Consider the following 14,996-nt stretch of genomic DNA (forward strand, 5'->3'; position numbering starts at 1 on the left):
TATTAAAAATAATTATTGAATATTTACCTGGAATTCAAATTTAACTGGTTGTCCTGTTTCTATCTGGACACTACTCCCCACATACTTTAGAATTAATTTATCATGAATATGCATATCATGAGTGTATGCCATGACATGGTTGGTAAACTTTTACCAAGTCTTTACAGTAGTCCTGCCATCTCTATGTGACATGACGTGTAGTGTTTTTGCCTCTGGGAACTTTTGATTGAAAACAATTTCAAAGATAACAATTCTTCTTTATTAAGATCTTACTCAAATGTCATCTTCTGCAGCCACTCAACCTAAAGTTCCAGACCCTGCTTCTAACACTTCTTGTGCTCCTTCCCTGCTTTAATGTTCTTCTTTGACACACACTTTTATTTAATATGCTAACATATTCTTCCATTTGTCTGCCTCATCTGCTAGAATGTAGGTTCTTATGAACATAGGCATCTTAGATCTCCTTGTTCACTGCTGTATCCCTAATAACAGTAGGAGACAAATTAAAGGACATTGCACAATAAATATTTGTGCAATGATATGTAGAGGGCTATTTTGGACCTTATGTTACACATATAAAATATGTTCTTAAAATCATATATAAACTTTCATTACAATTTAATTTTTTTTTAAAGATTTTGTCTTATTTTTAAATTTTTTCTAAATGTACTGTTGGTTTACATCCTCGGTAATATTTTGGAAGAATAGGCTCTCCCCCTTCAGGTGTAGTTACTGTAGCACACCCATCAAACAAAGCACCTTTAGTCAACCACCATAGTTGCTTGTATCCCTCCCCTTCTGGATGCTTCAGTTCTATAGTCACCTTTCAAGGGTTAGTTTTTGTTGCTTGGTTGGTTGTTTTTTTTTAGTATTTTAGTATTTTTTATTTGATTAGATATATATTTTTTACATAATTCATTTTTGTACAATGCATGCTTGTAAGCTTTCTCCTTTCAGGTGTGTTCCCTATAAAATTCCCACCACCTGTCAACCTGTGAACCATCACCATAGTCCCTTGTGCTCTTTTCTCCCTTGTCTTGATCCCTCTCCTCCCCCTCCCTTGCAGAATGTCTCTGATCTATAGTTGCCTGCTAGTTTTTTTTATCATTTTTTTCCCTGATCTCTTATTTGTTTCCCCTATATTCCTCCTATAAGTGAAACCATCTGATCTTTTTCTTTTTCCTTCTGACTTATTTCACTGAGCATGATCCCTTCTAGCTCCACCTATGTTGCTGCGAATGGCATGAGTTTATCTTTTTTGATTGCTGAATAGTATTTCATTATGTATATATATGTCTTCTTGATCCAGTCATATGTTTTTGGGCATCTGGGTTGTTTCCATATCTTAACATTATAAACAGTGCTGCAGTAAGCATAGGGGTGAGGTATCCTTTTTAATTAATGTTTTTGTGTCCTTTGGGTAGATTTCTAGGAGTAGAATTGCTGGGTCATATGGTAGCTCCGCTTTTAGTAGTTTGAGGAAATCTCTACACAGTTTTCCACAGTGGTTGGACCAGTTTGCATTCCCATCAAGGGTTAGTTTTTAAATTTTTTTTTATATTGCCCCTTTTTTTTTTTGGTTTCTCTATATTCCACATATAAGTGACACCATGTGGTATTTGTCTTATGGCTTATTTTATTTAGCATACTCCATTCCAGCTCCACCATTGTTGCTGTACTTGACATGAGTTTATCTTTTTTGATTACCAAGTAGTATTCCGTTGTGTATATATACCACATCTTCTTGATCCATTTATCTGTTTTGGGGCACTTAGGTTATTACCATAGTTTGACTTGTAAATAGCCAAACTGCAATAAACATGGGACTGTGAATTTCCTTTCGAATTAGTGTTTTTTGAAAATCATACAGCATCTTAAGGCTTAGCACTGAAAAACCTATGGCACAAGTATGTATTGTCTTAAGATTAGTTAATAAAACACGGCAAGTAGAAGGTCAGCAGATCACAGTTCAAGGACTATCTCTGGACAGAATCAAGTTTAATTTAATCTGCCTCCTGGCAAGTTTCTAGAACTAAATATAGTCACCCAGGTGTTGCTCACTAGATCCCAAATCTATTGTGTGAATATCTGGAAGAGAATAGTAACAAAGTGGTACTGGGCTTAGAGCACAGGCTCTGTGTCCACCAGATCTGGGTTTGTATCTGGGTCCCTAAATAGCCCAAACATTGCCTGTAAAATGTGGACACTGCCAGGACCTATCCAGCTAGTGCTGAAGTGAGCATTAAATGAGGTGATTTAATCAAGTTCTCAGCATAGTGAAGTGTTGTTCAGCTGTTCTGGCTGCAGTGAGGCTCTCAGTCCAATTGTCATATGCTTTGCATTCCTTCAGATTGCACTGTTCTTTCTCCCTACAGTATCTTAGTTTCCCGCCCAGGGCCTGAAGGTTATTTCTTCTTGGCTTTATCATTTGTCAACAAAGAACTGAAATAAGTTTTATAGGTGGCTCTCAGTTGACTGTCCTTTTTTCTAATAGCAAGCATCCTCAGCAGATTGAAGAAAAGTCTCTGCTCCTCCTTTAGTCCTTATACAGTGGTAACTGCCTGCAATAAAATAGGCAAAGAATGACAAAAAGAAAATGAGAATGTAACTACTGACAAATTATGGCTACATGGGTTCAAGGTAGGGAAAAGCAATGAGGCAAACAAATATGATTAAATTTAAAGGGCTCAGTGAGATTTGGGAAATTAGCATAAATAATTAAGTCAAATCATGCTAACTTAGAGTGATGGCACTATGAAACATTTATCAGCCTTTTCATGAATATATCCTTGAGCAATGTTCAAAAACTTACCATAATTGTGTGTACAAGCGCAAATAATATGCACATAGTATATCTTGCACATTCAACTCAGCAGTGTACTAGTTGGGAGTGATATTAGGTATGTATTAAAAATAGTCATAAAAGTTACCAAGCAGCCAAACTTAATGAGAAAAAAGACAAAGTTGTAAACATTTATTTTCACTTTTCTTATATTCTATTTTCTTCATAATATGTTAAATCCCAGGAATAATGTTTTCCTTCTTTAGAAATCAGAAATACCAATTAAGATAATGTGGACCTATTTTTTTTTTTGCCAGAGATAAGCAAAGATTAAAAATACTGATAATAACTTGTGTCAGTGATATGGTAAGAAATAGGTCCTTTCTTACTTTTGTGAATATGAGTGTTAATGTTTGTTGCTTTATAGAGAAGAATTTGATAATACTGAAAATTCTTAAAATAGGCCAAAAAACTGCTCACCCTTAGACCGAATTGCCTTAAGATTTACCCTAAAAAATAACCAAATTAATTATATGCACAGAATATTTGATGATGCAATTTATAATATAAAACTGGGGGAAAAATCCAAAAATAGGGGGTTAAGTCACTTATGTTAACCACTCAGTATAATATACAATCATATGTGACATACATGCACATTTGCTTACTTGTATATTATGCACAAACATGGAAAGATGCTCACACTGAGAAAAGGTAGGTTAAATGGCAAATATATCATGAGACATTATTTTTAATGTATATTACATATGGAAAAGCACCTGTAAAGATATAGTAAAGATATACACCAAGATATTAATAGCAATTATATCCGAAGGATATCCCATCAGAAAATATCCTCGAGGTTTATTTTCTTCTCCTTAAAGTCTGCATTTTGTAAAGTACATCAGAAAATATGTATTTTTTTGAACCAAATTTTTTTTTTTACTACAAAAGAGGAAAAAAAGGGAAATCTTGTACCACCAGTTCTTTGAGTCATTTCCACTTTCATTAATTAGTGATTGGTGATTATTCAGAACAGTTGGAAATTTGGAGCATTTTCATCAACAAAAATACAGATGAGAAGACATCACAGCAATGGCAACAGGTCTGAGATCTCAAAGGGCAAATGGCTTCTGGGACTTGCTCTTTGCTCTCTCTACCTTGATCAAAAAAATGATAAATCTCACCTTTAGTACATAATATGTAGACACTTTAAATTGAACATAATTTATCATCAGACTAGTCAGTTACAGAACCAAGTTTACAGTGCAGTGATGCTCAGTGGATTGGGAAAACACACCAGGGAATCTCAAGCTTTGCCCTGAGTGGAAGGTGTGGCTGGGGTAAGGATGGGCAGGAAAGGCTCTTCAGAGTTGCTGACACCTAAACTAAAGAATAAAGATGCTATGACCAAGTAGGCAAGAGAGAAGACAAGCATCTAGACAAAATTATGGAAATATAAATCTTTAGTGGGTCCTTAACAGCTGCTTATTTATTGTGGTGATGGTGAATAGAAAAAAACCAAAAAGATTCTGGATATTTGAATTTTCCAGTTTTGGTAATAACATGCATTAATTTACATATTTGGGGTGCCTTTGAACTTAACATGATCATTTTCCTCTTAAAACATTTTATTGTCGGGCCTCCCTGGTGGCGCAGTGGTTGAGTGCTGGGCTGTGAAGCTGCCCACAGGCTCTGCAGCGCCGGTTCGATCCCCGGCGGCCAGCGAGCGTCCCACATGGCACACAGACCTCTCCTGCAGTGCCCAGTGCTCCCCTCAGCAGTGTATTTCCTTGGTCTGTCTGTTCTGTTCCCCGCTCTGGCTCTGGTGAATTCTCTCACCCTCCCGTGCTTCTGACTGTACCAAGTGCTTGTATAAATAAAAAATTAAAAAAATTACTCTTTAAAAAAAAAAACAAAAAACAAAAAAAAACATTTTATTGTCTCCAATCCTCTGCTTTCAAAAATATTTAGGCATAAACCATGGAAGAATATGTAATGACATCTACCTAATGCAAATCAGGGAAGGGTAAATGCACAGTGACCATGTGGGAAGGTCTGGGTGTTGTTCCACATTTATACTCTCAGCCCTAAGCGTGTTCGGATTTCTTGTAAAAGTTACATAAGAATGCTTGACTTGCCAGTGGGGTTGTTTGTGGCCGGTTCATACGCAATCCTGTTAGTGTTCAGGTTGGCACAGATCTTTTACATGGGTAGTATTCTCTGATGTCCTTAAATGTCTTAATTTACCTTCAGAACTTGAACTTATTGAAGTCATTTCTGAACATGTGTGTATTTCCTACTATTTTCCATGCTAATAACTTCTATAAGGAAAATTGTATCACTTAGTTGTCTGAAACTTGCCTCCCTACCTTGTTAAAATATACTGATCTGAAAATACTTTCTGTGGGGAAAATTGGCTCCTCTTCTTGGGAACAAGAAATTGACCTCTTTTTATTAAGAGTAGAACCCCATGTATGAAAGATTTTGTTCAAAGTTATCAAAGAAGCAGGAACAAATTTGCTTGGTTATGCTGATTAGCCTTTCTCCCAAGGCTACCAAGTAAGACATGAGTTTACAATGAGAACTACTCCTAAATCTAGAGAGAGCTGGAAGCTAGCAAAAATCCACCCACAATGAATTAGCTCCAACCTATCCTGGTTTTAAATTAAAAGATGTTTTGGAAGATGTTTTCAAGTGTAAACAACTAATGGGTTTCTCAGTGAGTCTCAGAAGACTTTCTAAACTATAATTGATAAAAGATAAGATATAATATGGAAAATTTTATCAAAGTTAATAAAAACTGCACAAATATATTTAAATGGACTTATGTAAACAGGAGTCCAAGGGTAGCCAGTGTGTCTCTACTCCTGCCCAAGGGAAAAGACTTATGATTCTAGCAAAGTTAAGAAAAAGGCCAGTTACAAAACCAGTTTATTTGATCAGATCCTCAAAGAACTCACTGCTTTATTCTAATTCTAATGTGTAATTTGGTCTGCAGAGTATATCAAACTACTGAGGAGAAAAGTATAGCCTGAATTATACTACTCATTGTAAAATCACACACTGCCAGTTCTTTTTCAAATATGACTTTTCTGGTTTGTTTGCAAGTCAGTTCCCCCCAAAATCATCACATCTCAATGAATTGGCAAACTGAATTTTGGAGTCTGTAAAACTGAGACCCAGTCCTTGGACTCTCGTGACTCTAGCTAGTACTGTCAGCTCAGCGTGACAAAGCCAGATGGCTTCATGGATCTTTACTCCAGAAAAAAAATGCCAGACATTTTCAGTAGCCATGTATTCAGGAGTGAACTTCACCCTGCCTCTCATCCAGTCACACTTCATTCAGGGTTTATTTTTTTATTTTTTAAAACATTTATTTATTTATTTATTTATTTATTTATTTATTTATTTATACAAGAACTGTGGTAGAGGCAAGAGTTGGGGGGATTGGTGAGAGGATACACCAGAGACAGAATGGGGAGCAGAATGAGCAAATCTACTAAAAGACACTGCTAAGGGGAGCAGTGGGCCAGATAGGAGAGGTCTGTTGCACAGTATGTGGGTTAACTCCGTGGCTGGGGACTGAACTCAGGCTGCAGTGGTGATAGTGCTGAGACTTAACCCCTATGCCACAAGGGAGGCCCTGTGTTCAGGGTTTAAATAGAGGAAAGCAGGTATGAGTTTCGTTTGAGAGCTTTTTTTAAGGGCAAATACTGTTGAGCAGTTCTCAACAATGACAGAATTTCCATCTTCCCTAGAAACCCCCTGTGTAATGAAATGATTGCAGTGAAGCAGTTGAGCCCTGAGGCAATCTGCTTGTGACTTGAGTCATGGCCTCTGAGAGGCTATGGGAGCCCTAGAAATACACACGCATACACATACACGTATACTACCTCCTTTTCAGTACCCTCTGATGCCAGATTCATAGCTTTTACTACTTAGCATGTGATTCCTAATGAAGGTGAGTACAGTGTCACTTTTAAAAGATTTTTCTACAGACTCAAAATACTATTTTATTTATATATTAAATGAATAATTTAAAATATTTTTGAAGTGAATAAAAAGTTTTAAAGTTTCAAAGTGAATAATAATTCCTTAATATCATCTAATGCCAATCTGTAGTCAAAATTTCCCAACTGTCCTGAGGATGTCTTTTTCATTGGTTTGCCCAAACAGGACCCAAATTAGGACATTACATACATCAGGCTGTTATGCCCTTAAATCCCCTGTAATGTACAGTAGTCCCTTTTTTTTTTTTTTTTACAACACTGACTTTTTAAGAAATTGAATCAATTATCCCATAAAATAACTCACCTTCTATATTTGTTTATTTAGTTTCTTGTAGTCTTAGTTTATCCTCATACCCTATATTTTGAGTGAACTGTAATTTAGATCTAAACTTTATTATATACAAGTTAAATATTTTTGACCAAAAGAAAAAATACTTCATACTGTCTCCCATCACAAGACAATTTTGTCTGGACATTAGAGGCACCAAGTTTGGCACTAATTTAAGAGGGAGACCTGATTTCTCCAGTGTACCTGTTCCCCCTGTGACTTGAAAGAATGATGCTTTGTGGTGGTACATTGGCCCCACATAAGTCCCCTGTTCCCTATCAACCATTTATCTAAAGCAGTTGGTAATCCTTGCATGAATCAATAATTTCCCTTTGGAGTCTCCGTTTCTAAGTCAGCAAGTCCTTATACTGCACTGTTTACTGGTCATGTCATGAAGCGTGTTATTAGTTTCCTGATCTTAATTCCCTCACCTATAAAATGGGTATAAAAATAAAACCAATCCACATGATTGTTGGAAATATTACTTGAGATAAGCATGTACCCATGCCTGGTGGCATCTATGCATGCAGTATGTGTGGGTTATTTGATATGATTGTGCTGCTCCTTATTTTGGTAGTGACAGCTTGCAAAACAGTATCCGCTCACTGCCAGTCTCAGGTCACTGAGGCAACTGACGATAACTGATGAAATTGCTACAAAGGAATTGAGGCTGTTAGATTTTTGAAGAAAATTGACTTACTCTATTTTTTAAAATCAAATTGGAATTGTTTCAACTAACGCTGCTCTGATCAGTGTTTCCTAAGAACCAAAAGGCCTCTGACATGCTCCAAGGGAGAAGGGTTTCCACTGCAAAAATACCTGGAAATGCTGCCCATTCTTCTCCTCTTTTGGGGTTTCATTGTGTATATTATTAACTTAAAGGCCCTGGGAAGCCTTTTAGGTAAGAAACCCGGTTAACTTTGTTGAATCACATACTCTCTAATCTGTGAACACTCTCCACTCCACCTCTACTGACTTAAAAATGTAGCACATAGAAACATTAGATGGGAGGAGGGAGTCATACTGATAAGTCAACCCCTAGAAGCTGGAAACTCTGTCATTGGCCTTTGATTCCTCAAAAATTATGCAAACTTGAAAAGTTCTTAGGAGGTTCATTTCCTTCTTGAGGAAGAAAAGACATTAGTTGGAGGTCCCAACATAACAGAGTATAAAATAAAGCAGATCCACAACTATTTTTATGGAACTTGATGCCACAGTGGGTGCTTGCAGGGGGCGCTTCCCTAGGTGCTGATGTGGTAATTTTAAATCATTATCTTATAATCTACTGTAAATAGATCATTTTTAAGAAAACATCCATGAACTATTCATGAAAGCTTCAGAAAATGAATTTGTCATTTTAAATAAAGAATAAGATTAATATAGAACTAAAAAGACTTCAAGAGAATTTCAATTCCCTCATTTTATAGATGAGGGAAATGGAATACAGACTATTGCAAAAGCGTGCAAGTGTGCCCATACATGCACACATAAGTGCTCGTGTGTGTGAGAAAGGAAGCAGAGAGAGAGAGAGAGCAGGCATCTTGCAGCAGTGAGGGAAGAGGTTAGGACATAGATTTCCCCTCCACAAGTCAGTGCTTTCTGCTCTGTTGGTTATTCCTTCTGAAAGATAATGTAAGATGTGTCTCCTACTTTAACTGTATCTTATAATTATCACACTTCATACAGTGTGTTCCAATTAGTAGACATTAGGAACAGGGCACAATTGATACTTCCAAATTTTGCTCCTTGAAACATTAATATCTTAATAGATGTTAGTAGGTTATCACTTTTTAAGTTTCTCAGTTAAATGAGTTTAGAAAACCCTACATCGTTCCCTCCCATATTTTAAAAACTTGTAATTGCATATTGTAATTATGAACAGTCATTCCTGCAGTGAGGAAACCTCTTAAACTATGTACAGCTCAGCATTTCCCAAGCTTATTTGACTACGGAATCTGTGAGTTTTCAACCAATGTGATTAATAGGGTAGAAAGTGTAGCTTTAGCATCAACTTCGTTGGTAAAGTTTGTGACAGCTCAATAATAAACCAGGTTGCATCACACAACATTAAAAAGGTATCTGTAGGGTAAAGTAAAAAAAAGTATCAGGCTTTTCTGCCCTCCTGCCATTAGGATCGATAATGGATCCTTGTGGTCCTGAATGCATGCCTGATGGCTGGCACCTGGAGTAGGGCTAAGTAGATGGGATTCACCTGGCTGAGACTGGGCTTATAAAGTCGGCATCACAGAGACGCCAGCAGAAGCAGAGAGCAGAACCACAAGAGCAGAAGAGAAGCCGAGATCACCAGAGAAGGCTAAAGAGCCCAGAAAGAATGAAGATGGGCTGAGGGCCTGCCAGCCTCCCAGCCCCCCAGCACCCCTGCAAAAGCCACTGAGGGCTCCGGGACGCTCTCCTTCACCCATCTGCTTAGATCATAAAGATCCTGCTTCGTCCATTCCTGCCCCTACAGTATCTTATGTCTTAGGGTCTCAGGATGACCATGGATGTAGGAGCAACACCTAGTAGGATGCATTAAGTTGACCATGGTCTTTTAACAATGGACTGGAAAGGGAAACAGTGGAAGCTTAATTAAAGAGTATGTTCTGGTACATTTTGGAGGATAACTTCTTTAAGTTTTCTTTAATTGTCCTTTTCAAATCTTTTCAAAATTTTTACTATTATTTTTATTTTTTTAGGCATTCACAAGCCCAGAGTGCGCCAAAAGGGTGTGATATCATCGCAGGACATCCAAATAAGGTAGCTGGGCATCTGATTCCTAGGTGATAGTGTATCCTTATTTCATACTTACTCAAGTCCATGGTCATGAAGCCTGTCTGTGGCTGCTTGGTCAGCACATCCAAACATGAAACTGTTAGTGATATTTTGAAGTCTTTGAGACAAAAGCCTAGCTTGCTAAAGAACTGTGGTTCAGCAGAGAGACAGGGTGGTACAGCGAAGAGAGAATCAAAAGCCTGGAAATTTGCTGCTGAGAATAAATGCTAGCTGCTCCCCGAGGTGATTTGTCTGTGCACTCCACTCTCTACAGATGTTAGAGCCTCTTTCTGAGTAAGGACCCGAGGTTCTTTGGTAGCACTTTGATATCCTGCTCGAATTCAATATGTGAAATGGAGGCGTCTCTCTGTGACTTGGAGCCCACAGCAGGCTTTGAAGTCTGATCCAATTTTTGCTGCCTACTATTTGATGTTGAAAGGATGAAATGAAGGAAATGTACAGTTTTTGCCAGTAACTCTGCTGAGCATATGTAAGATTAAAAAAACAAAATCCTTTGGATGATGTACTTAGAAATGTTAAATAGATTAATACCTTCCTATATGTTTTTTTTCTTTCTTAGGGATAAAAATTAAGTGTAGGAGAAAATCAGCACATAGAAGTTTTAATATTCTGCACTAGAATTAATTGAAGAGGGGCCTAGTTTGATTTGTTCAGAGGAGAAAATAAATGAAGGAAAAGGCATTGAGACTTTGTTACTAATTGCCCTAAGAGAGAATTTCCATTCAAGTCTAATGAGGACAGGTGCAATTCATAACATGACCCCAATATATTTAACATATGGTTAAGGTTAAAGGTCCCTAAGTTAAATGGAAGCCATGTCCTTAAAGCTGCTTCATCAGAGGATAAAAATAATCTTTCTCCTACTCGGTCTTTCTGAAGCACTCGGTTTCTGGGATTGATTCGCTGTCTTCTTCGACATACCATGCTGCACCAGATTACCAAGGACTAAGTCCCTCGAGGGGAGCCCCTGCAAAACCTGGTAAGAAGAAATTCTGAATGGCCTGCTGCTCCTACCATTCTCATGTGCATGTACTTTTTAATAGCTTGGGCAAGACAGTTCACAAGGGCTCAGAAAGTAATGTGACCTAATGTTTGCAAAAAACTTAGGTTTTGGAAATCATAAAGGCTGGAAGCAAAAATTGTATTAAAGGTAGCAGTGGACTGCCTCGCCATGCCAGCTTCATTTACTTTTTTGGAGGAAGAAAATGAATACCAAAGGCCATAATTTTCCCTTTACCTCAAACTAGGGAACTGCTTCAAAACTTTATTTTGTTAAAGGAAAGATAAACAGTTGACCAATTTTTAGTGGAGTAAGTCATTCAGTATCAAAATCTAAGGCTTGGTAAAGAATAGGGATTTAGAAAATAGTTCTGACCTTTTGGCAATACGGCTGTTCTTTCAGCAAGAATACAAACATTTTGGCACACTTCTTTGGAAAATAGCTATTTCTGACCCCTTTTCTAAAATGTTTGCTACATTGTGTGGTAAAAGTCTGTTTGGGATCCTATGTGTAGTCATAATAATTACTTCTGGAAAATACAAGTGTGGTCATAAAAAAAGTTTATAAACTAGAAGATACTAAGGATAATGTGGACCATCCAAAGAAAGAAATCTTTTCGATTTCAAATACTATATTAGAGTTACTCATCTATTTTTCTGAAATATGTAGTAATTTCTCAGCCTCTCCAAGTTTCTTCTTAGCCTGTTTTTCTGTGACAAAATATGAAGTTGGAAAATGCATAATAAATATGTTAGGATTTTCAGTTCCTATGGAACTTCAACTCTTGGAAGACACAAGAGAAGATAAGTGTATTATACCAGAACCTTTCAAATGAATATGTAGAAAACAATAGACCTGTCAAAGGGAATATTTTCCCCACAGCCATATGGTATTCAGGAATAAGGTCATGATGGGAGAGGGCTAAGAGTAGTGCAAAGAGAAGAATTTAGGGTGATGTGGTAGAACAGAAGGATCAATTTGCAGGAAATTTGTTGACATTTTTTTCCATCCAAACTGATAATCTTTTCCTTTTAATTAGAATGTTTTGACCAGCTACATTTAATGTGATTATTGATATGTTTTAGTTTATCAATTTGCTATTTGTTTTATATTCATGCCATCTAGTCCTTGTTCTCTTTTGGCATTGTATTGCATATATATTTTTCTAAAAAGGAAAATTTGAAGTGTGGTTGAATAGCTAAAAGCTTGGGTTTTGGAAATAACCTGTTCTCCTGTGTAGGGTAATCAAGTTATATAACAGTTCCTTACCCTAATATCGACACATACAAAATGAAGGAAATGGTAATTCATACCTGAAGGGTTATACTGAAAAAAAACATCATGTTAAATACAATTCCCCTTGGCCTTAGAAAGTCATAAATATTGATCAAAGGTTATCAGCTGCAGAAACAATAGTATATTTCATAAGAAACATTTTAGCAAGTTATCATTCTTTGCCTTAAGTGGCCCATTATTTCAACCCATGTTTCTGTGGAAAGCCAAATGAGAATATTGTGACCTTTCCAGTTAAAAAACAAACAAAAAACACTAAGAGCCAACAAGTTTGCCTTCTAACTTGCAGTGAGTGCTAACTTTTCTGTACTACAAAAGGGTCTGGTGAAAAGGGATCATAGGGACCTGGGGGTGTGGTGTTAGCAAATACAGGTTTCCCCCACTATCTAAAAATAGTGTTTTTGGATAAGATTTAGTAGGTTATTTTGAGGGTCTTGGAATGCTATTACCATTAATTTATATGGAAATGTTTGTGCTGCCCCCACCCAAAAAAAAAAAACTACCAAATCACACCAAATAGGAATGTTCTACTTTCAGATCATGGGGGAAACCCGTATATCTGAAGTTGTTCAGCCAGCTCTACTGAGAGCAGGCATGCAAAGTGTACAAATGTGGAGCTTGGAAAAACTGTTCTCAGCTCTTTCATCGGAGTATCTTTAATTGTTTTATTTGATCCTGATTTCTCACATAAGAGAGGAAAGCACAATAAGCCCAGGAATGTATAGTATGACTCAATTTGCCACTAATCCGGATGGTTAGATTACTTAATTAGACTTATTTTCTAAGAGTAACTTTAACTACATCACATCTTAAAAATGGAGCATGGTAAATTTGTAAGGGGCTGAGGAGCAAGTGGTATTGTATCAGTCTCCCAAGGGGGCTTACCTTTGGCAGTGTGTGGTGCTGGGAGGTAGTGCCCCCTGAGAATATCTGTTAACTACTTTCAGATCTTTAACGGCCTGTGCATACCACTACTGCTGAGCAAATTACAGTTGCTTCTTTCATCTAGTTGCTTCCCTAATGCCATCTACTTCATTATTTTCCTTTGCCGTGTTGCTCTTTCCTAAAATTTGCTGATCTTGGCAGCAGTTCAGTTATCAGAAAACAGGCTTGGACTGTGTTTTATCTTTGGAACTTTTAGTTCTTTGAGTCTCCAAAAATCTTAGGTTCCCCATGCCAGAAAGTTTTTCCCCCAAGATGCAGGATTTTCAGTGCCAACACCAGAATAGTTGCAGGCAACCTGGGATAAATCGGTCACCCTATTGTAATACTGAAAGCTGGACTTGATTTGGGTGAAAAAAATTTTTTTAATTGGATGTCTATATTAGACAAGACTAAGAAAGAAACCGTAAGCCTTCAATCCATGCTACAGAATCACCTCACACTGGCCACCTGGGTTTGGAAGGGGTTGCAAGCAGCTTGCCAAACAGCAATCACTGTGATCATAAAGGGCTCAGATGTCACCCATTTGACAGGGAGAGCGTGTTCCTACAACAGAGTCTCAAAGGCAACATAATCCCTGTCTCATTCCTGCAACTCATTAAAGCACAGTTACAAAGTTGGATATTTTTTGGACATTACTTCTGCTTAGGTTGTTACTACAAACATATCTGAAGAAAGTTCAGCGGGAACTATTTCCGGTGCTTTCCTGAGTGCATTAGGTCAGGATACACTTTTTGCTGATGCCAAGTTAGGTTCTGGCATTGACCCAGGACATCAGGAGTGCAGCTGCCAAACAATGCAAGGCAGAGGTATATGAGTCAAGTTAGGGTGCTTAGCTTCCAGAATTGGATGTTTATGGCATAGCTATAAAACTTGCAGAAAGGAATTTTATTTTTAAATTCTTTCCTTACATGATATATTTGAAACAGCACATACCTTCTAGACCTTCTACCCCGTTATCCTTGACTGCTGGTTTGTTTTCATTTTAAGAGTCTTTTCAACTTTAAAATTAAACAAACAGTTGTTTATTGGTAGGAATGGAGTATATTTTCTTCTGTCTATTTTTGTTTTTCAAGATTGGGATAAAAAATTTTCTTAATATGCTTATCTTTAATAGTTTGGAGTTTTCAAATAAATCGAACAAAAAGTACAGATATCCTATATAAGTCCTTACCTTTCTCCCTTCCCCCAGTTTCCCTGTTATTAACATCTTATATTAGTGTGACTCTTTTTTATAATTAATAACTCAATACTGATATATTTTTAATAACTAAAGTTCATGATTCACATTAGGGTATATTCTTTCTGTTGTTCAACTATTCAACGACATGCACCCACTACTGCAGTGTCATACAGACTAGTGTTTCGTGTCTAAAAATCCTCTATTGTGTCATTGACTCATCCCTGCTTCCCTTGAGCTCCTGGCTACCATGCATTTTTTTTAACTGTCTTCATAGTTTTGCCTTTTACACAGTGTGATATAGTTGAAATCACACAGTATATAGCGTTTTCAGATTGGCTTCTTAAATGCAATAGGCATTTCAATTTCCTCCATGCCTGTGCATGGCTTGATAGTTCTTTTTTTTTTTTTACTGCTGAAAATATTCCATTGTCTGGGGATACCAGTTTATTTATCCATTTAACTACTGAAGGGTATCTTGGTTGCTTCCAGGTTCTGGCAATTATGAATAAAGCTGCCTTAAACATTCACATGCAGAAAAAAAAAACATTCACATGCAGGTTTTTGCATAGGCATATGTTTTCAAGTACTTAAGTATATATTAAAGAAGAAGATTGCTAGATTATAGGCTATGAGTATGGTTAGCTTTTTAGGAAACTGCCAAA

The 14,996-nt window shown here is 37.0% G+C and overlaps 1 protein-coding gene across 1 annotated transcript in view; it reads left to right on the forward strand.

Moving 5' to 3' along the window:
• Window positions 1-10,912, forward strand: part of MYO3B (myosin IIIB) — a 165,548-nt gene extending 154,636 nt beyond the window's left edge. Inside the window, exons 23-24 of the mRNA XM_054699457.1 lie at window positions 9,820-9,880; window positions 10,796-10,912. Of these exons, the coding sequence (XP_054555432.1) occupies window positions 9,820-9,880; window positions 10,796-10,912 (178 nt within the window). The remainder of the gene's footprint in view (window positions 1-9,819; window positions 9,881-10,795) is intronic.
• Window positions 10,913-14,996: the final 4,084 nt, after the last annotated feature.

Source organism: Talpa occidentalis, unplaced genomic scaffold, assembly GCF_014898055.3.
Source record: "Talpa occidentalis isolate TD23 unplaced genomic scaffold, MPIMG_talOcc4v2.1 talOcc4.3, whole genome shotgun sequence".
NCBI lineage: Eukaryota > Metazoa > Chordata > Mammalia > Eulipotyphla > Talpidae > Talpa > Talpa occidentalis.